General features: G+C 41.4%; 1 protein-coding gene across 1 annotated transcript in view; it reads right to left on the bottom strand.

Moving 5' to 3' along the window:
- The window catches only part of UNC13B (unc-13 homolog B), a 207,087-nt gene that overhangs the window by 108,450 nt on the left and 73,135 nt on the right, over window positions 1–25,502 (bottom strand). The window contains exons 10-11 of the mRNA XM_054517797.1: window positions 20,135–20,461; window positions 18,147–18,237 (exon numbers count right to left, since the gene is read on the bottom strand). Coding sequence (XP_054373772.1) covers window positions 18,147–18,237; window positions 20,135–20,461 — 418 coding nt within the window. The remainder of the gene's footprint in view (window positions 1–18,146; window positions 18,238–20,134; window positions 20,462–25,502) is intronic.

The raw sequence follows: 25,502 nt of genomic DNA, 5'->3' as shown, positions 1-25,502 counted from the left end.
GATGTTCCTCATGGTCACTATATCCTCCATCTCCCAGAACACCCTCTCATTTTTGCTCTTTCCCTTGCTGCAGGGCAGGGAGTATAGGTCAGATTTTGAAAAGTGATTTAGCTTTAAAGGATTTTAAGAGTCTGACCCTGAGCATCTCAGGGTTATATGTTTGCATTCTGCCAGGAAAGCAGGATTCTTGCCCAACTGAAGCACTGACTCTGACTGCAATAGGAATGATTCTACTAAACACAGCAATTATAGCCCTTGAGCTCAGAGTCGAAGGTCTGCATCAAATTCATCCACATAAGGATGAAAACATCCCATCTGAGAAAATAAAATGCAATCCAGGATTTGAACAGCACTTAGAATCTTCAAAGCTCTCCCTATGAGTAAGATGAGAAAGATCTTGAGAGAGGTCTCTTACATAGCAATAGTTTAAAAATAAAATAGTAGGTATTCATCAGACACTTTTTTATTTACATGAACACTCTACAGCACCTGAAGCATCCGCTAGACAGCCTCACAGGCTTTTAAATGCCTTACTCTTCCCAAGGATCCTACTACAAGTGGAGCCAAGTCATCTTGCCATCACTGCCTTGGTCCCTCCCATTTTTTCCTTCCTTGGTCTATGCCCATCTCTGCAGCCATCAGTACCAGACAGTAATACATCAAAGTCAAAAATGTACTGGAGTCAAACACAATGCTCCAGCCACAGTTCCTGAGACACAAAGAGCCCATGCAAATTTCCAAACACCGCTGCATAAAATACCAATATTCCCATGGCTGTCTTACAGGAACACTAGAGAAAAACACATGGAAAAGTGAACAAGTCTCAATAGACAGAACATAGGGACATTACTAAAGGAGGTCATGAGCAATGAAGTGCTGGGAAATGTCACTGCCCTTACCACAGCTCACAATGTGGCTAAAAAAGATAAAAAACCAGGTGGCTTCAGAAAAAAGGAAGATGACACCTTTCAGATATTTAGAACGCCTTACCTAATGCATAGGATATTGAGACAGACTCTGTTTGTCAGAGATTTTTTTCTGAAATAATTAAGATAATTTCATGAGTAAAATAGGCATGACTTGCACATAAAAAAGTCTATGAGAAAGTGTATGCTTTACCTTAAGGCTCAGAGCACTGAGTTATTTGCTTTCTACTAGAGAAATAAACTTCCACTTAAAAATTTAAATACTTCTTACTGCAATTTTTTAATTCACCAACAGATTTTCATTTTAGGTTGAGCCAACAGGGAATTATTAAAACTGATAAAGCCTGGCTTAGCTATATAGGCCAAATGCTTTGATGTCTGCAAGGTATACGTTACCCTTTCTTCTTTTTTAATCCTCATTATCTATTTCATTCCAACTTCCTGTAAAGTACTGAATTACTGATAAAATTGTAAGAAGTAAGCAATTCCTTCATGAGCACGAGTGGATTAACCAAAAGAAAATGAGCACTCTTCAAGCACTCTTCAAGGTCCTGCTCCTCCCTCTCACACACTTAGGCCCCTTCTCCCTGCAGCAAGACAAGCAAGAACATTTCTACTTGGTCTGGGGCAAGTAGAAAAATAAGTGGCTATGGAAATTAGAGGATAAAAACATTACACAGAGAGAGATGAAACAAAGAAACAAGGTGGGGGAAGTCAAGACAGAAAAGTCAATGGAGAAAAGCTTGTCTAGAACTACAGAGAAAAATGCCCAACTCACTCTCAGGTTTAATTCATCTCACAAATGGCCTTGGACATCTCTGAGCCAAAAGCTCTCTAAAACAAATTTTTTATTTCATTGGGAAAATATAAGAACCATCTGTCCCAGATGACACTGCCTGCTGCATCTCCCTAAAGACAGAGTTCTCAGTAAGGCAGCCTAAGTTTAGTGCTGCACTAGACCTCACAAGCTCAAATACACAGAGTAAAGTTTATCAATTTATTCAGCAGTGAAAACATGCTATTTATTATCTTCTTCAAAGGCACAAGAAGATTAAATCAATCATGAGTCTAAAGACGAAGTGTTAATGAAAAAGCAGTGACCTCCTGCTGTTTGGCAGCTGTCCTCAATGAATACCAGCTCTGGGGAACTGTGCATCACACAACCCAAGCAGCACTGCTGAGACAGAGCCTGGAAGAGATGAGACTGAATATTCTCAGACATTTTAAACTGCCCTGTCAATGATGCTGCTGTCATTACAGCAGCTCCAGAATACATTCATGAAACATATACTTAAGATGTTGCTGTCAGATGAAAGAACAAATTTAATAAAGTGCCATTCAAAGCACTAATGGCGTTCTTTCCCCTCTAGGAAAGGCTAAGGCAAGGGCAACATACAAACATGGAAGGGAAGAAAGGCACAGGTACTTCACACAGTACCTTGAGCACCATGGAAGCTGATAATGGCCTGAAATTACATTGAAAGACTTAAAGAAAATGAAGGAGATAATCTTCCCCAAAGTTTCCAGGGTTCTCATCCTTTGAAAAGTTTATTTTTTCCTCTCATACAATCTGCATTATTTTCTTTATAGAAAGACAATGAGAATGGTACTAGCTCATTGAAAAAAATGCTACAGATCAGAAGTATTAGGACTTTTTATGTTCCAAAGACAGGCAACCTCAGTTCATTTGTTGTGAATGGCTGAGACCAAACCACTGGCTGACTCATCTCCACAGCAAAGGTGTTTACACTCCATACGTAAAATCCAACTGTAAGGACATCTGCTGAACCCTGAGATATCAACATACCTGAACAAACAGAACCAAAGACTTTAACATACCTGAGAATGAAGAGTACTTCCAAGGCCAGGAATGTAATAAGATCCAAAGAGTCAGATTTTTGTGAGGTTAATAAAAAAAGGAATTAACACTGCACTAATATTTTTAAGAGCCACAAACTTTACACCTTCACAGATTAAGTTTAGGGCAATCTTTATCAGTCAGGCAGCAATCAGAGACCTTTGAATTGACTGCAATGCATTCTCCCATCTCTGTCCCTCGGAGGCTGCTGCTACTGCACCACTCAAAAAACTCCTCCAGAGGCTGAACAGATCTAGTCTCACATGAGAAGTCCTAAGGTGCAAAGTCCTTAAGAGTATTGGTCATAAAGTCCAAAACCCTCATATTATCATCCTCTATTTAATTTGTTGACAGCCATCATTGTTACTAACAATGGCAATGCCTCTCCTCAGAGGTGTGAGGCAGCCTTTAAAGGCAAGTGCCAAACCTGCTCACACCCTTCTTGCCTTGATGAGGATGTTTGCATTTTTGATTTTGGCATACAAAAAACCCCAAACACTATCAGCCCTGCACACTTACAGAAAAGGCTATTTCATTCCTCATTCAGTAGGCTCCAACCACTCTGGGGTACAAACAAGCCTTAGCTCCCAGACACCACGCTCCCTTCAGAAGCTGTCGCCGACACAACGCCAACCCCACTCGTCACAGCCCACACCAGCCTTCAAAATCAGAGTGATGAGACTTTAAAAGCAGAGCTGTCTCAGGTGACAGGTTGTGGGAAGCATGTTGTCTCCTTGTGCCCCAGCAAAGACAGACATAAAATCTTCTTTACATACTCCTGAAAACATCAGGATAACCCCAGAGCTCTTGTCCTGGGTTTTGGCTGCCCATCCAAAAATACAGCAGTCCTCCTCTAGCTGAATGATCATTCTCTACTTTTAATTATAAAGTACAATTAGAAGATGGACTATTGAAAACACAATGGCGCCTTCTGCAACTCAGACAACTTGAAACTTTAAACCAGCTGGATACCCCCATTCTGAAAACAGCTATTACCAACTATTATGCTGGTTTTTAGACTGGAGTCAGCTTAAGTACCTTAAGTCACCAGGCAGCATGGAAGCATTTACAGCAGAGAAAACTCTCCCTCTGCTGCCTCCTCCTTCAAATTACATGTCTCTCCCTTCTAACAGCATCCAAAATATAAGGACTTGATATCCTACGAAATTGGAAAATTACAATCAATGCGTTAATTGCACATCTAATTAAATAATCAGCATCCCTAAAATGCAAAGGCATCTGGGCACAGACATGTGCTGTGTGTAGAAAAACCTGTAATTATACTCTCAGTTGGAGCTGTAATTGCTTTTTTGATCAAGAAACCTGGGAATGAAAGGTTGCAGATTATATGAAATGTAGACCTCAAGCAGACATAACAGCTCTCCAACATGAACTTCAGGCAAGCACAAGGGAAGTAAACTATTCAGCATCTCTATTGTAAACACAGAAAAAGAAATAACAGACTTAACTTGCAGCAGTGGAAAGCTAGGTTAGACACCTGGAAAAGCTTTTAATCAGCAGTGAGATGGATTATCAAGGGAAGCTAAAAAATCTCTTTCTCAGAAGGTTTTAACAAGTGGAAGTGCACACATTTTAAAGGGATGATTTTGAAGTAGATAGATGGTCTAGTTAATCTCTTCGCATCTCAGTTTTGTTGCTCTTTATCCTTCAGAGCCTATCTCAGGTAGGAAACTACACGGTAACACATATAGCTGGCTAAGAGGCATAAGGGTACATTTCCCCCCACGGGTGGTTTGCAGGACAACCCTGCTTCCCACAACACAACAGCTTAGTTCACACACTGCAGAGCCCATTTTTCCTACCTGAGCTTGACAGTGAGAACATGGAAATTGCCTCTCACAAAACTGTCCATGCATTTTGCAAGGTCAGTCCAACACACAGGGATTTGGCTGAACGAAGTAAGTGCCTTGATCCTACAAGGTAGCACTCTATGAACTTCCACAATTCTTTCTCTGGTTGAAGGTAAACCCCCTTTCTCAGCTAGAAGAGAGTGTCCTTCTGCTCACTGAACAAGAAACTATTTAACATTGTTTCCTTGGCGTTACTCAAAGCAGGATGGCATGCTTTATTCATTATATCACAGCCAGACCCTACCATTACAGTTACACCACCATTACATGCAGTGAGCTAAGGGGCACTCCTCATCATATTACTAAAGTAATTCAAATTTAATTGGTGCTTTGACAGCATACCTGTGAAGTTAAAAAGTCCCCACTACAACTGAAGTACAAGGGCAGCATCAGGTCAAGAGCTTCTTCTCTGAACACTCATCTTAGGACAACAAACCCCAGATTTCTCAAAGTAATTAAGCTGGGAGCATATCAAGCACTAAAAGTCCGGCTTTTCAGCTACTTCACTTACTGCTCTGATAACTCATTTCCAGAATCTTAAATCAAATAACCAGAAATCAATTCATGGATCTGAGAGAGAGGAAATGGAAAAATATTTTCAAAAGCCACAGTGGCTTGTCCATGTAATAACATGGCAGGGGAATAACAACTAAAAATCCTACAAATCAGTCTCCAGCTACCTCTGCTAACAGGTTGTGTCCTCTACCAGCACTTTCCTTCTCATTCCTACACGTGCCCCAGTTTTCAAAAAATAGGGAGAAAACATTGTTTACTATCCTACCTTCACCTTTATGTCTTCTGGCTAAGTAATATGCTTTTCTCTTGGTGGGAATAATTTTGCGTATTTTATTCCCTGCAGAAGGCAGCAGCTGATTAATGAACCCAAATGTCCCACAAATACTTGCTGCAAACCCCACACAAGCCTCTGTCAGTCTCTGAGGACACCATTAACACAGACATTGAACAAGAAAAAAAGAACTGCCACATCAGGGGTCTGACAAAGTCAACTCCAGCATATTAATATTAACCATATTAATAAACTCAGACACACTTTTCACACCACCAGTAAAAGCATTTGACAAGCTCACAGTGGACCTGAATTAAGGGGCTCTGGAAATCCACTCAGCTCAGCTAACTGGGAAGGGGCAGAGGAAGAAATTTAATGCAAAAAATTAAAAATGCCTGAACTAAGAAAGCCTCTGCAAGAGGATGAAAACTGCACTACAAACCAGGCTTTGGTAACATAGCTGACCTGAGTCAAGTCACTGAGAGGCCAATTGGCCCCTTGGGCAAAAGTCTGTGATGCGAGGGGCAAGCACAGCTGGACCAAAGCACGCACTCAAATACTGAGCAGGGATGATGGGGTTATTCCTGTATCTGCTGCCACTGTTCAGTGCTCCCAGGTCACAGAAATCATTCCAACCTCCCAGAGAAATGGGCAAAAAGGCCAGATTAAAAAGGGATGATTCTGGCAGCTAAAACAGTTGTATATTAACAAGCTATTACTGCTGCAAGCTAAAAATAGAGTGATATAATTTGGAGGAGTAACATGTATCCATGTCACAAAATATGAAGGAGAGTTGTACTTGCTTAAAATTGAGTTCCTTAAATTAGGCATAACAAAATTCACAGTGAATACACCAGCCAATCCATAGGTATTTGTGTAGACAAAACTGGATCCCTCAACTACCCATTTTATGAGATACCTCAAAAAAACTTGCATGATTTCAATCTGTTGCACTAACATAATATACTGAACAAAAATAGAAAAATATAAATAAATTGCATTAAAATTTAGCACTCTCAGTTTCTCAATAACAGTTTCTCAAAAATGTGTTTGCTATCTTAAAATACAAGGTGAATATTGACTCATTAACAAAAATAAAACCCAGATGGAGACATGGTTAAAATAAACTGATCTTTCACATAAAGCAATTTCTATTTGTATTTCAAATACTCTTGTATGCAACAACCTAAAGTATTAACTAAAGTGAGGCTAAATGAATTGAGTCTTGAACTGATTTATCTAAATTTGCTCCTAGATGGACAGCTCTATTATATTCTTTTTAGCGCATGTCCCTCATTTTGTCTCTATTGCTTTTCAAGGTCTCCTATAAAACAATTTTCAAGTGCTAGCTTTTAAAAAACTTTTAATGACTATGAATTCAATTGCAATTTACTTCCTGAATAAGAGATTGAAATCCCATAGGGAATTCCTAAAATCTGACTTAAGAACAAACCTGTTTACAAAGTGTACCATATTTTCTGAACTGTTATCACTTGGATATTTGTCAGAAAACAAAACTGTATCTGTGACAGGTTCATTACCAGGCATGAGTCACTAAGAACACCCATTCTTCAAGAAACCCCTCACGCAGTCTGGCATCCTTGGTATCTGCTGCGCAACTGTATGGAAAAGCCACCACTCAAGAAGGGCTGCAACATTATTTCCACAATTTCAGTTCAGTGAGAGCTTCTAAGTAGCAAATACCTTTCCTACGCACCTCTGGTTGTGTTTGGAAACCCACGGGGTCCTGCAATGTGGCAGCTTGGCAGGAAAGGCGGGCAGGTGGGTAAAGTGAACACAGGGAGGCCACGCTATGAGGAACAGTGACGGAGGCTGTGGTTCCACGGACAATTCTGACAGCCTACTTAGAGGCTGTCTGGATGATGAAGTCCCTGTTCTTTGCTCCCACAGGCAACTGTCATATAATAGCATTCATAAAAAAACCCTGTTTTTAGATTAATTAGAAAGGGCAAAGAAACCAATTTGGAAGCTGTTCACTAACAATTATAAAATTACTTTCTGATTTCTAGCCTGGATTTGTTCTTATGGCCTTCTGTTCTTGTGCTAACATGAACTTTTAACTTAAATAGCTGCAAACTTGCCAATATTTACTCCCATGCTCTATTAGTACATGGCAGCAACATCTGCTCTTAGCTTCCACTCTACTAAGCTGAACCATACTTGTTTGGTCTCATCTCACACAACCTCAGCCCCTTCCCACCCTGAGCTGCCCTCTCCAACTTGTATTCTCTGATGTTTGCAATAGTCCCCATTTTCTCAAAATAATTTGATTTGATTCGTACATGTCATATTAGAAATATTAAAGAAATACAGGCAGAAGAGACCTATTGCCTACCTTGCTTGCCACAGTGTAACATGGAGCAAAAAGCAATTAATTTTAGTAATTTCCCATTTGCCAGGAAAAGTTTTCTTTTCATAACTATTTCCACAGCCCTACTAGTGATGGCAGACTAAATGAGTTTACACTTACCCAGAATAACCCTTCCCTCTCTTACTGGTCCAATGCATAAACACAGCTTGAACAGGATACTCCTGTTTTGAGCACATACCCGCATAGTCAGAGGGCAGCACCACTGCTCACCTGGTACTACATCATCCTGCAAGTCTGAAAGCACAAGCCACCCAGTAAGCAAGAGACACTCTGCCTAGAGCACCCCAGTAAACTGGCACTCAGATTTACCTCAATCTTTACAGCATCTGGTACCTGCACATTTGAGCAACAGATGAGAATCTCAAGCTACATTTGTGATTTCACCCCAGCTTTATGCCTAAATTATCTTTAGTTTTACAGCACACAAAGGATAGAGCTGTCAACAACCTCAGGAAATTCCTCCTGCAGAACAGATATTGATACACTGATGTTCTCAAGTGCCTTTCAGCAGAGGAGGTGTGTTATAAACCCAGCTCAAGGACTGCCAGGAAAGGCTGCAGGCCTTTTCCTACAGATTCAAAAACCGAGCAAAGGAAGAACTTGTCCCACCTTTACCACCTCCAGATTTCAAATTAAACCAACAGGGAACCACTGAAAATCCCTTTTGAAAGTGTCAGTCATTAACCATCAAAGCAAAAGAAATGAACACAGAGTTTGACCCAAATCCAGCTCATCTGATCAGCCCTCCACAATGTCACAAAACTATCCAGACTAAATATGACCAGACAGCAGACAGCACGTGTGTGTCTATTAGATGGCTTAAAAATCCCATCTGAATGCCAAGAAATGAGTCTGGATGCAAAGAAAGTTCTTATTAACTCAGTAAGGGTTACCTCAGTAAAAACTACATCCTAATAGGCAGCATTCATTTCCTGCATCACAATTTGCTTGAATGCTATGCAGAAAATAAAAATGCTACTCTGTTTCCAGCTGACACACGTGAACAATGGGATGCCATCCAGAGGGACCCAGACAAGCTTGAGAAGTGGACCTGTGGGAACATCATGAGGTTTAACAAGGCCAAGTGCAGGTGCTGCCCCTGGGCTGGGACAAGCCCTGGTGCCAGCACAGGCTGGGCATGAACAGCCCCAGAGCAGCCCTGCCCAGAAGGGCTTGGGGGTGCTGGGGGTGAGAGGCTGCACATGGCCCAGCCATGGCACTCACAGCCCAGAGAGCCAAACGTGTCCTGGGCTGCATCCAGAGCCCCGTGGGCAGCAGGGCAGGGAGGGGATTCTGCCCCTCTGCTCTGCTCTGCTGAGACCCACCTGGAGCACTGCATCCAGCCCTGGGCTCCCAGCACAGGAGGGACAGGGACCTGGCTGGGGTGAGCCCAGAGGAGCCACCAAGGTGATCAGAGGGATGGATCATGGCTGAGAGAGTTGGGATTGTGCAGCCCAGAAAAGACAAAGTTCCAGGGTGATCTGATTGTGGCTTTCCCAGTACCTGAAGGGAGCCCAAAAGGAAGATGGAGAAGGACAAGTGCAGCCCAGAAAAGACAAAGTTCCAGGGTGATCTGATTGTGGCTTTCCCAGTACCTGAAGGGAGCCCAAAAGGAAGATGGAGAAGGACAAGTGACAGAACAAAGACAGCGTTTCAAGCTGAAAGAGAGTAGGTTTGGATTAGATATTAGGAAGAAATTCTTTACTGTGAGGATGGTGAGGCACTGGCACAGGGAGTCCAGAGAAGCTGTGGGTGCGCCCTCCTTGGCGGTGTTCAAGGTCAGGTTGGACAGGGCTTTGAACAACCTGGTTTAATGGAAGGTGTCCCTGGCCATGGCAGAGGCATTGGAATTATATCATCTTTAAGGTCCCTTCCAATGCAAGCCATCTTATGATTCTATGATTTGATTTTACATGCAAGGTAGCACCATGCAGAACTGGAGTACTGATGTCTTCAGGCATTCTATTATGCAATTTAACAGCTTTTTGACCTTTGAATATCACTTTTACAATGGGGGGGGGTAACAGCAATCATCTTACTTCAATCTGGGTGCATGGTACTGGAAGACTTCAGTTACACAATCCATACATGACTCCAAAAACTGGCTCAGAAGCATGCAAGGCAACCCTGCCCTACATCTAAACAAGTTGTGTAACAACACAGCTTGGAAAACAAGAAACAACTAAGAGAAAAGCAATACTAAAAGCAAAAATTGTCAAGTTCTAGCCCCTTTTTTCTGGCCTTCTGGCCTTTCCTATGAAGTTATATTATTATTCAGTGCATTTGCTAGCATTGCACGAACAGTTATTGCTTCATTTATGATGCTCTCAGCCAGTGCTGGTTAGCTCATCTTTTAAACTCTTGTGCTTTGTAAGCTGAAGCCCACTGCTATCTCTCTGGTGCAGCATTTCTTGTACAGATTGCTTCAGTAATACACAGAACTGGGAAATATCCCCTCCTCCCACACAGATCCTTAAAAATAAGAGTGTGAAGTCTGGCTCTCCCAACAGCCAATGCTATTTTTAAGGGCTGCGTATGTGGCAGGTAGGAGTCCCCCCACCCACCTCTCCCATTGCACCCCTATTTTGAGCAGAAGCAACTGGCTTACTCCAGTGTCAGATGAAACTCTCACAATTTTTCCTGATAAGTACAGGCATGAGTGTCATGTTGAGGTGATCAGGACACCACAGGTTTCTGTGCCCCATTCCAAATCAGACACAACCTCTTATCACCAGAGCATACTGCTGTAATTCTGTTCACCATCATATCCACAAAAAAAGGTGCAAAGGGAGGAGTTTTGCATAAGGTGGCAATGATTGTCTCAGCTCAATTTCTAGTGCTGTTCTATAGCCTTTAGAGGACTCAGTCCACTCTTCATACAGATTTGGGTTTCATTTTTACTGAAAGATTCACCACTACAGCAGGTCCGGAGAAAAGGCTATCACTTGGTCAAGAAGGTTTCTGGAAGAGTCTTGGTACAAATGTGAATGCAAGCTGGGCAGCTGCAGACAAGAGAAAAGAGCTTACTGTAGTTTACCTCAGTTCAGAGGGATGAGCTATGTGCACACAGACAGCTCCTTCAGCCTGCCACACTCAGGTCATTTCTGTACACAACCACCACAGAAATTGCTGTGACCTGACAGCCTATGAGAAATGTTGCCAGAGAAAAATAGCCAGAAATCATGGATACACAGTCTTACCAAGAATCTAGGAGTTGTACAAGACAAAGGTCATCTATCCACATTGCCAGCGCACTGCTGCCACCCACACTTTGCTCTCTGATCAGCAGAGATACACTTGCATCGAGAGGAATAGAAGTGACTAAGATACCTTTTCCTTCAGAAAACACCAACTTGTCACAATCAAAACTTGCTTTACAGGACCATAACGAATGTGAATGAGAATATTTCTCTAGTCTAAGATGTTTGAACAGTTGAGGGAGTGCAGAGAAGAGTCGTTCCCTGAAGGAGTGTTACATCTTAGCAGACAATGCACTTTTCTAAACCATGGCAAACCAAGGTCAAAATCTCAGTGTCACTCAGTATTTAGATCAGGAACGAGAGTCCTATTCCTTCCTTATTCTAGACATACCTACCTTAAAAAAGTTAATAGATATCATGACAGTCCATTTGCAACCTGTGCTGTCATTATGACCTTAGAGAAGCACCAAGTTCAGCAAAGTGGATTACCTGAACATAATGTGCAGTACTGCCACAAAGAAAGAGATGCACCTGATTGTGGAACACACCATGTTTTAAACTGTATCCCAGATGTTGCACAAACACCTTCTCTTTTTTTTTTTTAAGGAAATAAATGGAATAAACTTCAGAAGAAAAGCAAACTAATCTTGGATTCCCATTTAAAGGCTTCAAATCAATTTTGACTTACACATTATGTACAGTTTACAGCACAGGTCTAGAGAAGCAAAGCCCCCTGAATTCATTTGGATTTTTTTCTAAAAAGCAACAAGAAGATGTTGAGAAAACTGAAGGGGACTGATGGCCAGTGTGCCAGGGGATACAGATCATCAACACCAAAACTGGGTTTTAGCAGACATGTCAATATATTGATATGTTTGGAGAAGCTTGCACAAAGAGCAACTGAGCAGGCTCCGAGCTGCTGTGGTCACCATGGAAAACATTCCACATTGCTTCACAAGAGACTATTTCTCTTAACTACTCTAAAAGGGGAAAGGCTGCTAATCTTTTCCACTGGAGGTAAGGTAATCAAACACCAGCGCAAAAATCACAACAGTAGCTAATGAAGGCACAACACTATTTTCTGGTGTGTACATGCAAATAATTATTGCTTTGCTCTAATGTTCATTGTAAAGCACATTAAAAAAAATTATATTATTCCCTGTAGATTCTTAGGGAATCTCAGAAAGGATAAATAAAAATGGCTTTTATTCCAAACAGATGTGAATATGTTTGGAGACATTTGGAGAAGAAAGAAGCTTTCCCTCATTTGAGCACAGCCTGTCAGCTGAACTGTTCCTGACAGAGAAGCAACAACAGACATAAATTCCCTGGCTCAAACCCCAGGGAATCACCCCACACTAAAAGCTGCTTCAGGAAAGGCACAAAGAGCTTTGGAGTGTCTCAAGACTTGCCAGCCTGCAAACTCAGATGCAAGATTATGGCATGAGGAGAGAGTCCCCAGCACTCCTGTATTTGAATGCTTTCTAAATATCTATTGTTGTGCAGTCCCTAAGTGATCTAAAAGCTGCATTTTCAGAAAGGATTTGACTACTATAGCCACCTAACAGCAGACAGTCTGCAGTACTGCTGGCAGCAACCCTTGGATCATGCCTGACCAACAGGATCTCCACCTGAGGGTAGGAGCAGCAGATTCATGACCACAAGAAAGTTCTACAGTTCCCCACCAACACTGATCCCTACAACACTTGATCAGGAATGTTGGTATTTTGGCAGAGGTTAAGATAACCTCCACAGATCATTAGATAGAAAAGAAGGAAGATATTTAACTGGAGATGTACTTTTTCTGCATGAAGAGAAGTTTCTACTAACTCTCTGTTAGAGTCACGGTGCTTCAGTTTGCTTCTTTGCCACTGTGTGGGAGGCTTTGAAAATGCAGAGCTTACTCATCTTCACGGGACTGATAAAGAGACACCTAGGCAACAAAGCTTAAGGGAAATAAAATGCCAAAAGTAAATTATTGCATGGACTGCAAGATCCATGAGAGGTAGAAAGGGACAGCTTCCAGTCTTTTGCTGAGTGGCTCAAAACAGTTTGTCCTCCACAGGCACACAGTCTCTCATTTTACAGATCAGAGTGCCTGGGTACAGATGTGGAGGTTGATTTCACACAGGGACAGGCAGATAACTTAGAATCAAAGTTGCAACCAAAACTGGCACCAGACCCTGCTGGTCTCTTCACCATGACTTTAAGTCCAGCAAAGACTCCTTAGGGCATCCCACTGTTGCTTATGAAGGGAATAGTGGTGCTTTGCAGCAACAGCTTGCTTGCTCAAAACCAAAATAGGGTTCACACTACAAAATCACCAACACATCACCCTCCCAGGACCGGGTTTTAAAACTGATACCCTTGTGGTCCTTAAATATTTGCAGGTGCTTGATCAGAGGTGAAGCTATAGAGCATGAGAAAATCAAACTAAGGATATGACTGGGTACCCTCAACACTAAAGGAAAATCCCCTTTAGTCTCTGCTACTGCAAGTGATCTTCATATTCCAGAAAACTACTGTCATGAACTACCTCTGCCATCTCAGTTTGTGCCCTGATTATGTATCAGTCAAGAAGAACAGACTATTGATATTTAACAGGGACAGACAAAGGTTAAATCAAAATTATTGGTATAAAATGGCATTACTTAAAAAAGGAGGAAACACTGCTCCTGTTACTTTGGTTTTGAAAAAAAACCAAGTCAATTGATGTATTTAAGATGCAGACATAAGAGAGGAAAATTATGCATAAGATTTTTTCCCCCCTCAACAAATTCAATGTAAGTGTAGAAAATCCCAAATCCCATACCCTCTTCTAATATTTAAATATACTTAACAGAGTCCGTAAGAGAGGTCATTTGATTATTTAACTGAATTTTTGCTTTTCTTTGGTCTGCCAATTCTTCTGCTATACAAAAGTCAGATTCAAATTTGTATAATTTTAGAAGTCACATAGCTATGTGCCTAGCTGGAGGCTGTTTCAATTACTGAGGGCTGCAAGTTGAAGATGTAATAGCTACGTGTTTGTTCTTCTTCTGGAAAAGAAGCTCCCACTGAGGGACGCAGCAGATGAACTATCAATTAATCTCTCTTTGTAGTCGAAGTTCTAAGTGTGAAGGTGAGGATAACTGAGTCATTCTTTGCAGGGCTGAAAACCCTAGTTGATTCTAGCATAATTAAGTTTCCCCTTCACAGAGAAAGAGAACAAGAAAAACAGCAGAAGTGAAGAACAAAAAGTATGTGCATGCTACAACAAAGCTTTTTAAACATGCACGGTAACAAATTCCTGTGCCATTTTGTAACTGTCAAGTCTTAATTAAAATACTACATTTCTCTGACTCATGGTCAGAATGTAGGATGCATGTACATTATTCACATGAATATTAATCTTTTCCCAGGTAGGAGGCTGAATTGCTGAGGGGATTTATAATCACATCATGTATGGAAACTTCTTGGGTGTCTTTTTCTTTTTTGGACTTTTTCTTTATTCTTTCAAATTTCAGACAGATCATTAACAATTAAGGGTTGCAAGAATCATTTCATTTGTCTGTGTGATAGGAGTCCAGCCCCTCAGATCTGTGAGGTGGAGCTCTATGTGTGCTCATGAAATGTTACAGCACATGGAGAAAGAGGAACGCAGAAATGTGCTGCAGACGTCCCTTCCAACACTAAGGACATAACCACCTGCTCTGAAGTGCTGGAACAAACAAGGATAGTCCTCTTGAAAGGTCTTAGGCACTGACAGAAAATGGAAAGATGTTAATACAGTGACCAGAGAAATGAGACATGATCTTTTCTAGCTACCAAGAGAATCACCTGCTTAGACTATCACCACAGGGACCTTTAAAGTCCTGATCCTCATCTGAAAGTCTGCCTTTGCATCACTGACTTTCAAACAAAATCTGTGGAGAAACTGCTGACTCAACTTGCACAGAAAGCAAATAGCAGAGATGCTCCTCTAGATTTGAGTATAAGTGCAGAGAGAAACAAGGATGCAAATAAATCTGAGAAAACTGTGAGAGTCGCCCTGATACCTTAGAAGGAAAGGAATTAGACAAGCTAGAAAACACTAGGTGATTCAAGAACAGAAACTAATAAAAACTGAGTGCCTAGAGCTCAAGAGAAAGAGGCTTAAAGGACCAGGGAATTCAGGAAGCTGATGAAACGGCATCATTGGACAAAAGTCAGAACTTGCCCTAGTGAAGAAACCTCCTGCCTTCTAGGAGGGCTTGAACTCTCTTCCTGAGGAAGTTTTTAAGGACAAAAATGATTGCACAGGAAAGAAATCAAAAGGCTGAAAATTAAATATCTAGCAATGAACACACAATATGACAAATAAAGGATGGATGCCATTCATAGGAAAAGGTATCATCAGGTGGCATTAAGTAGGCTGGAAATTTGATGCCTTAATTGCTTCAGGTCTTCAGTGAAAGGGACAAGCGCAGTCAGAAAGGTGACAGAATTAATACTGGATCGTTGTGGGGAGTTTTTAAAGGAAAAAGGTTTAGAAAGTTATTCAAAAGAGGCTGCAGTTAATAAAAAAAAAAGAAATAACCACCTTATCTCTGTTTAGTCAGAGGGCTCTGATAAACATTTATCCTCAGGTTCTATGTTGCAACACTGATAATCACTAAGCACTAAGAACTTGAGAAACAGGCAACACGCTTGAAGATTTGAAAAAGACAAAGCAAGTATTTATGCTTAAAAATAATAAGAGAAAGCCTTGTATAATTATAAAAGCACTAACTTCACACACACACACTCCAGGTCCCTGGGGACTGAATACTGGAACAAATAATCAAATTATTTGCAAATTTTCTAGAACATGAAAAGGAGAGAAATAACTGTGAGCATGGTTTCATCAAGAGTAGAACTGTGTCAAATGCATTAACTTCGTTCTATGACGAGCTAAATTATTCTAAGGGGTAGAGAGAGAATAATAGAACCTTTATACCCTGTGATCTGGATGAAGCTGTTAAAATAGATGCAAACATACTGGTAAAAAATTGATAATCATGGTAGCCAAATTCAAAGAACGTATCAAGAAAGATCCCTCAGGCAACTCTGGTAGCTCACAGGCCATCAGCTTTGGTTTCGTCACAGACAACCTGAATTATTTATTCATGTAAATGGTAAGAAAGAAACAGACAACAAAGTGCTTACAAAATGAAAAAAAAAAAAAACTCAACAAAAAACAACTTCTGTAAGGACAAGGCAAAGCCATAATTTAGCTGTAATTCAACACAAAGATAGGCTATGCAACAACAGACAAAACTCTTTTTCAGAAGGAACCTCAGTTCTGCAAAGTGTAAAAGGCTAACTATACATCAGTAATAGCCTGTGATAAAAAAAGCACCATCACAGCAGGGCAGCCAGTATATCCTGGAATATCAGGACCACAGGCAGGAGAACAAAGTCTTGGTTGCCCTATAGGGCACATGAGCAGGCTTGCAGCTGGATTTCTACATTCAGCTTTGGACACTGCACTTCAGGGAAAATAAAGAAATGAGTAGGAGAGAGAATGAAAAAAAAAGCCAGGCTGATGGAAAGTGCCTAAAAATCCTGTCAAGAAAAGACTAAAAGAAAAAGGGTCATCTAGTTAACACAAGAAGAGCAAGCGGGGCTTTGTCCGGTTTTTGCAGTAGCCCTTTTATTATTCCAGTATTCCTTGTCCTAATCATGAGACATGGATTTATATGAAACAAGAGAGACCTAGAGCAGCGGTAAGGAAAAGTCTTCAGACAGAAAAGGCAGCTAAGTCCCAGAGCAGGCTCCCAGAAAGCTCCAATTCCTACATTTTTTGGTTTAAGGGAAAATTTGATCAAGAGTTGTCAGCAGTGGTCAAGGCAAAGCAAATAATGACATTTTGCTATCCAAACTAAACTACTGTTTCAGTAACATCTCAAAGCATGTTATCCTTCCAATTCAGCAGAATCACAAAACAATTGTGAACCACCTTATGGCCCTTCTGCTCTCTCAGAAAAAGAGAGATCCATGGACAGGTGGTGTTGAATCTCTTGTCCCTTGTTTGTGCACTTGTTTTCCACATGGCAGAGAATTAAACTGTTTTGTTTGCATACTCTACAAAATCATAGCAGAAGCTCATTGCTTCTTAAATACTAGTGGTGTTCTTCACTTTCCATGTCATACTGAGAGTTTTGATCCAAATCCTCTCTACTCAGAAGTGAAGCCATTGTTAAATGAAAAAGCATTTACAATCCAGATAAAACAAGAGAAAATGTATTTTGCCTCCCAAGATGCAAAGCAACAACAACAATCAGTTCTTGAAAATTTGCAAAAATCCACAAGATAAAGTCCTGATTGTGACAGATACTGTAAAATCTTTTATAAAAACAAAACAAGTCATCTCTAGAAGAAAGTAGTATTTCTAAGTGAAATATATTAACTCTGCACTTGGGCTAGCAGGCAAAATCTAGAGAACATGAACACCATATGTTATCTTTCTGTGGGCATATAGATGGATAAAACCATAAGAATTTTTTTTAATGCAACTTTTTTGGTTCTTAAACAGTGTTTTCTAAAACAAGAGTGTTTATACTGTTATAGAAAATGTCACAACCTTTTCCTTTTGACTTCCCAAATCAAGACTATTTATTTTTAAATCTTACTTTCATGAGATGGAAATACCAAGACTTACTATACACCCACTTTCAATAAGTATATATAAAAATATTTGATGCAAAGTTCCCCAAGGAATATTTTCACACGACAAATAATACAGATAACTCCTACTGAACTAACAAGCTATCCTCAAGTTGCCTTGAGAAAAAGTCTTCATTTCAAACAATTTAGAATAAACCACCTAAGTCCTAGACACTATTATTATTATTTACAAATTCAGAGCTAATTTCTCAGCTTATGCATCTTTTCTGATATTCAGCTCTAGTTCCACACAATGATATTAAAAATGTCTGGTAGAATCAGAGAGCCTTAAAACCATCACAACATGCTGCAGTCCTACACAATACATTCAATACAATTTTCATCTGCAAAACATCAAAACTGTAAGAGGTGCCTTACAATGAAGAAGAAGTGAAACCTTGAGCCACAGCAGCTCAGAAAAGGAGAAAAGCAATACTCCATCCTACCTGTTGAAGCTGCAGTCGGACTTTGCTAATGGCTCTAATCCAACGGGCTCTTGCTGGAGGAAACGGTGGTGGCTCGATGTCACCCTGGTAGCTTAAAAACAAGAAATAGGAAATCACTACATGAAAGATACTTACCTGTAGCATTAAAGATTCAACCACATAGTGGTTGGTTGGTTGGTTACAGCTTCAGCTCTGAAGGAACCAACAGGCTCCAGTCAGCACAGCTGTTCATGTGCTCTGGGAAGTGAGCAGCTAAAGGAGAGGTTTCCTTAAACTCAGAAACCATCTTGGGAACTGATGAGCTGAAAGATATGATCTGTACACAATCCGAACCCAGGAGGAAGATGATGTTTGTGCAAATATGAGGAAAGCAGTCAATGACACCAGATCAAGCCAATGCAACACAATGGTATTGTAATTACAAACATAAAGAGGTGGATGGAAGATTTTATACCTCCATGCCTGTTGCAGTTTTTTTCTAGCCACTGCCCCTTCCTACTCCTCCTGCTACAAATGTACAGCCCCTCTTTATTGGAAACACTGGCAACAGGGCTCAGCCCTTAGTTTCCTCTGTGCATTGAACCTCTGTCTCTCCACTCTTTCCTACAGCTTTTCAAGAGGACAGGCAGATCTGTTACCAACGCTCCACCTCAGTGCCCACAGCACATCTTGCAGTCCCTAAGCTTGTGATACCTTGGGCCTTCGGTTACATTCCTGCTTTTGTATGTTGCTGAGGTGCAAATCATAAAAACAAACACCTCCTGCCTGCAAAGCACCCACCCCACAGTGCTGTATAAAACAACCGCATAGATGAGACCAAAACACATCCATGCTACAGGTCTAGCTCAGGTGCAGCTCTAGGGATCAACACTCAGCTCTGTTCCATGACTATTCCATGGAAACAGAAGAGCACTGCCAGAGGGTGGAGAGAAAGGGAGCCAGTGAGGCAGGAGCATCCAAGTTAGATGTCTAAATTAGCCTGAAATAGACTATGTGAATAACCTTTCCTGTGAACAAATATAGGCCAGCCATTCTGGGACAAGACTCCTGCTGCTCTGTAAGGAAAAGAGGAAAGTGAATCAGAGTTTAAAAACAGTTTAACACTTCTCTCGTCTTGTTTTCCTCTTTTCATCTTTAGTGTAAGGCTTGCCTACACATGAACTCCTGTAGTTAATTCTATCATCCAAGCACAGTGACACCAGCTGTACCCTCCAAAGGGTACAGACAGGCAGACATCTTTCCATGGATCTAACTGAACCAGATTAAAAAAAAATCCCTCATACTTATGAAAGTAAAACCACATCCAGGGGCTGCAATGACTTGATTATCTCAAGGAAAAATGTCACTCCCAAATTTAAGTAGTGAAATTTGAAATTTCTGTAAAACCTGTGCAAAACCCAATACTCTACTCACCCAAACTTAGATGAAATACTTTTGAAGCCTGTTTTCAGTACTGTTGACAGCTTGGAAAGCCAAAGTATAAGGACAAGAAAAGCTCCCACAGTGAGTCAGACCAACATGCCTATTCATGCTGTAATTCTCTACATACAACCTACAACTACATAAACACTAACTCCAATGGTGGTAATCTACAAGAATGGAGGTAGTGAAGCTCTAACCATGAAAATGTAATTCCTGGTTGTTCAAGCATAAACTTGATCCCACATGAGCAATGAAAGCAACTATTTTGGGGCTGGAGTACGTTCATCAAACCAGAAACAGAAAATCCAGCAAATGAGCTCCAAGGTGGTGTTCCTCTTTACACACACAAAAAACCCAAAGTTTAAGCAAGTGTTCCTCTTTGCACACAAGGCAAACATTGCTTCAGCTTAGCCAATGTCCCATAAGTAACTGGTCCTCTATAACAGATGTTTCACAGACCAACAACATCAACTCAGTTGTGAGAAAAGGCTGCAAGAACAATGTACAGCAAATAGAAGAATCCTCTTTGAACCAGCTGAAAATAAATTGGTAATAGCTTCACCTACCTCATTTGGATTCCTGCATCAACATCCTTGGGCTTCTCAAGTTCCAGAGGTAACTTAGCTGCAGAATGGTCTGCAGGCTTTTCCTCAGTTTTGCAGACCTTCTCCTCCTCTCCTCTGCCATGAGGCTCCTCTTGCTCCTTAAGCCATGCCTGACCATCCTTCTGGTAGCTGCTCGAACTGTGGTAAGAATGATTTGACTGCCTTTCCTGGTGATCATCCTCCTGCTCAGAGCCGTGGGCACTTTCATGGGAATGTTCCAGCTCACTGAGGTGAGAGCTTTCCTGGCTGACATTGCAAGAGGAGCTGTATCTACTACTGCCAGCAGGACTAGGAGAGAGTAAGAAAGTCCATCAGAAAAAACAGTGGCTTGGAAAAACACAAAACAACCTGACATGTAAAAAACTGAGCAGTATACTAAATATCACTGAAAAGGCATGCTGTGAAGTCATACTTAACTATTATATTCTTATGATTATTATGTAACTACAGATTTGTGAACCTCAAAAGTATGGTAGGCAGTAGAAATACTTCATACACAATCTACCAGCACACAGACCATGTATACTTCTTGTGTATATATAAATATATATATATATATATACACATTCGCATATGCTCTATACATTAGTCTTTGTTGCACCAACTACTGCTTCACCTTATATCAGCTACAAACTGCAGTGAAGATATTCTAATAACCAGATAGGAATAAGAATGGAAACACAGCAATTCAGAGTGAAAGTGCTTCTGTCTTCTGCAATTTTGCTGCAATTGGGGGTCTTTATCACATCTATATAAGGTGACTGTTGTTAAAAATTAAGTTAACTTCACTTTCATATATTAAAGGTTTATGATAAAATATGTTGCAGTCAAGATTAAGACTGTCAAGACCTTTAACTTACAACCTTTTACAAAAACAGAAAACTTTTTCAAAGAAAAGCCACACGTAGGGGTGTGACCTCTGTGATTCAAGACACCACTTTCAGGACTGAATTCCTAGAATCATCAAACAAAATACAGCAGATGGAGATTTCTCATGCAGTCAGGAAAACTATGGCCAAGAATTAAGCAACACTCATATTTTTCTCTTGCAGTCTTGGATGAATTTGGAGCCAGGAAGTTCTGTGAGTACAGAGTTGCAACTGTATGATCAGAGGAACAAGTTTCACTTACATTACACAGAATTGCATACATACTTAAATTTAAGTTTAGCAGGCCTCTGTTCTGATTTTTAAGGGCAACTGTAACTTGGCACATGCACAGGACTCATTGCACTCATGAAATATGGGTATCTTCCTCTAGGAACTTTCATAACTGCATGAAATAAATTTTGCACTGATTTTAGGAAGACCAAGCATTAGAATACCTTCACTGATATTTCTGAAAGTGTTTTAATATATGCATTAACATGAAGTGAACCTAAGTAGTTCTATAATTTATCATCAGTAAGTCAAATTTCTCTCTAAAATTTAAAATATTTACCTTGCATTTTGAGAACAAAATGCTCCTCCCTAACCAATACATTCTAACTGTTACTTTTTTTTTTAGCAAATACAATATTATTATCACTAAACAAGAAAGCAAAGTTAATTGTACGCACCAGAATTAACACATAAAGACTCTAACTTCTGAAAGGCTAATGAAATTAGCACTAAGAACATCTTGTTCAGTGGGACACATTATAAGAACATGAGAAATTCAACTACACTTACAGAAAAGGAGTGGAAAAAGGGGAGATATGGTCTAAAAGCTTGTATTGAACTAGTGACTGCAGTTTGCCATATTGTCTGTGACAGCCACCAGTGATACCACAAACACTGACAACAGGGAGGGGACTGGGACTGAGCTACAAACATCAGACACCAAGGCCACTCTCTACTGCTGCAGCATTGCATTATAAATGGTAAAATCCCATTTATTATGCCTCATTGGTAACTAGCCTTTTCTCATTCAGTTGTTCCATGCCATGCAGATCTGCAGCCAGTGTGTCAGGATGCAGAACTGCTCCATCAGGAGCAGAATCAAGCCCAGTTTCCTTCTCCTCAGGCTTCTCTGGCACATGCTCCTCTGCCTGATCCTCTTTCTGCAGTTCACCTGAAATCACATTCTGTTGATCTTCCGACTCTTTGTCAAGCTTCTCTCCCAGCTCTTTGTTGGATGTATCATCAACAGTGTTTGCACCAGATGGCTCTTCAGAACGTTCATTGTCTACAGCGTCAGGCTGCTTTGAAGACAACTTCACTTCTATATTTGCGTCAGTCACTTGATCCGAGACTGCAGATTTTGAGTTTTCTTCTGAACTGACTGTTCCTAACACCTTGTCATCTGGTTTTGACAAAGCCTGTGGTGGTGCATGTGGTTCCTTTTTGGCAGAGGTCTCCTTGATGTCTTTTTGCCAGGGAAAAGAGAAATCTAGCTTTTTCCCAAATACTGCTCCTTGGGCACTCTCTGGCTTACTCACCTTTTCTTCACCACCTCCTTCAAACAGAGACATAGAGAGTTTCTTAAAACTGGACACAAGGCCCTCATCTGTTCCTGCTTTATTAGCAGAAGGTGGCTGTTGAGAGAAGAATGACCCAAAAGGTTTTCCACCATCAGAAGATGACATAAAGCCAAATTTTGGCAAACTGGGTATGCTCGGTATTTCAAAGACAGGTTTACTACTGCTTTCATCTGGAGCAACATTATTAGCTTTACCCTGTTTCTTGAAGTCAGATTTGGAAGCAATCCCTTCTACAGGCACCCCCTCAATTGTTAAATGTTTTTCCTGTTCAGCAGTTTGCTTTTCTACCTCACTTGTCTTCTCTTCATTCAGCTCAGGCAGATGAATACTGGGCTCATCAGCTGGAGCTGTGGGTTTGCTATCATTACTACTGATCAAGTCCTGCTGATCAATACCAGTATTTGCCTGATCCCCTGCAACAGCAGGCTCTGATTCAAGTGTAGCACTCTCATCTAACTGGGAAAGGTTTGTGTCTGCCGTGTTAGTTTGGGCTTCCATTTCCAGTGCGAGCTCATCAGTAGAGCCAGCGTGAAGGATGTCAGAGGCTGCCTTGTCTGCAGGAGCAGCTTCTTCCTCTGCTACACCTGAAGTCCCCACAGCTGGTTGGAAAGTATCTAAATCTGCCTGGTCAGTGGCCTCAGCCTGCACTGCATCAGCTGCACCACTGAGATCAGGCTGGCATGGCAGAGCATCTACCACCTCAGAGGGCTGTGATTCACTATTCTGCTGCAGCACCTCAAGGGCTTCATTCTCACTAGAGACTCCTGTTTCTGGAGTGGCACTCAAAGGTTCCTCTTTAGAGGTTTCCAAGCTCTTTTTCTCCTCAGTTTCTGTTTTCATAGGAGACTCTTCTGTGGAATTCTCTTCTGTTGAAGCAGCTATTACAACCTTCTTCACAGAGGTAGAGACATCTCTTTTAGACTCTCTGGCTGCAGCTGTATTTTCTGGCTCCCTAGAGTCTTTTGCTGGAACAGACCCAGTGACATCTTTCACACCAGTGCTTTGAGGTTTAGGGGTGGATTTTGGAGGCATCTCTTTTGGAGATTCTTTTGGACCTTTGAAGATGCCGAATATATCATTCGTGAAAGCTGGTGCTGGGCCACTTGGGAGGGATGAGAAACCAAAGAAAGAGGAGCTCCTCTTCTGTGCAGGTGGAGGTGCAGTAGCTTGAGGTTGAGAAAAGAAACCAGAAAATGTTTTAGGTGGTTTCATTTTTGTCATGAAGCTTGAAAACATTTCAACTGAAGAATCCAGAACTGATTTATCACTCTCAGGTTCCTTTGGTTTGCTTTGCAAATTAGGTGCCTCTGGCATTTTAGGAGGAACACGTGGCTGTTGTGCCCTTTGTAATCTGTCAGCTTGTTCAGGTACTTTTTGTTCTGGCAACTCATTCTGTACACGTATTTCTTCAGAGACCACTTCATTTTTCAAGTCACTCACGCTATTAAAGTCATTTAGACCCTGGGAATCCATTTTACCACCTGAGGCCATGCTATGATCAACCTTTTCAGAAGTTTGCTCTTTGGAAGAATAAGGCCCTTCATCAGTAGGAAATGCAACACCGTCCATTTTCTCCACATTACCCAAAGCATCTTCTTCTGCCCTTGGGGAAATACTCAGTTGGTCCTGAGAACCCTCCAGCACAGGAGTCTGAAGGTAAGGACCAGCAGCAGACAAACTGGTTACTGCAGTGTCCTTGGTCTGTGGAAGCTTTTCTGAGCCACTCTCTTCACTGGCCTGTGGAAGCTTTTCTGAGCCACTCTCTTCACTGGCCTGTGGAATCTTCTCTAAGCCACTTTCTTCATTGGCCTGTGGAAGCTTTCCTAAGTCACTCTCTCCACTGGTCTGTGGAAGCTTTTCTGAACCACTCTCTTCAGCTACTGCAGCAATACTTTCTACATTGTCCACTGCCAGCTTTTCTGATTTATTTTCTGGGATCATGAGGTCACTAGACGTTTGTTTGCCAGTCACTGCTGCAATAATATCATCAACTTCTTTTTTATTGTCTGCATCTTGTTGCATGGTAGAACTGCTGGTTTTGACACCAGAGTCGGTGGGAACACTTTGCTTCATATGTGCTTTAGCATTCACTGTTTTAGCTGGTTTTGTATTACTCTCCTGTCTAGGAGCAGTTGGTGGCTTAGAATTCACTGGTTTAGTTGTTTTTTCCTGCCCTGGAGTAGTTTGTGGCTTTTCATCCAAAAAGGATGTCAAATTGAAGAAGCTAAAACTAGTACTTCTTTGAGGTACACTCTTTTCAGGAGCTGGACCACCGGAGAAGAAGGAGGGCAGATGAAACAGGCCCTCTGTTTCTTGTTGCTTCCCACCAGCAGGAGCAGCAGCAGGTGCTGAAGGCTTTGGTTCATCTGATCCAGTGAAGAAGGAGAATATGCTCTTACTGGCTGGCTGGGATTTCGGAGCAGTGATATCAGAGAAGCTGAATGGCAAACTGAAACCCGACTCTTTGGGCGTCTGGTCTGGCTTTGGTTTTGCCCGATTAGCTGTGTCTCCTACACGACCTCCCTGTTGCTTTGGTGTGGCCGTGGGTGTGCTGCTTTGCTGCGTGGCTGGCTGGCCCAGCTGGCTTCCTCTGGAACCTACACTCACTGGCTTCTGTGAAACATTTCCAGGAGGCACTTTTTTACTTCCGGGAGACTCCTCAGATTTTTTACTTTGTTGTACCTCTTGCACCCTGGGGCTAAGAGAGACCTGCTTGTCCATGCCTTCTGTTTTCACCTCTTCCTTGGTGGTGGAGGACAGACACGGCATACTGGCACTCTGAAGACCCCCAGTCTTCTCAGGTTTCTGCCTTGGCTCAGTCACAGTCCTGCTGTTGGGTTTTGGCAGAGTTGTAGGACTTGAGGTTGG

Source organism: Molothrus ater, chromosome Z (genome assembly GCF_012460135.2).
Source record: "Molothrus ater isolate BHLD 08-10-18 breed brown headed cowbird chromosome Z, BPBGC_Mater_1.1, whole genome shotgun sequence".
NCBI classification, from domain to species: domain Eukaryota; kingdom Metazoa; phylum Chordata; class Aves; order Passeriformes; family Icteridae; genus Molothrus; species Molothrus ater.
This window is presented reverse-complemented; position numbering and strand designations above follow the sequence as displayed.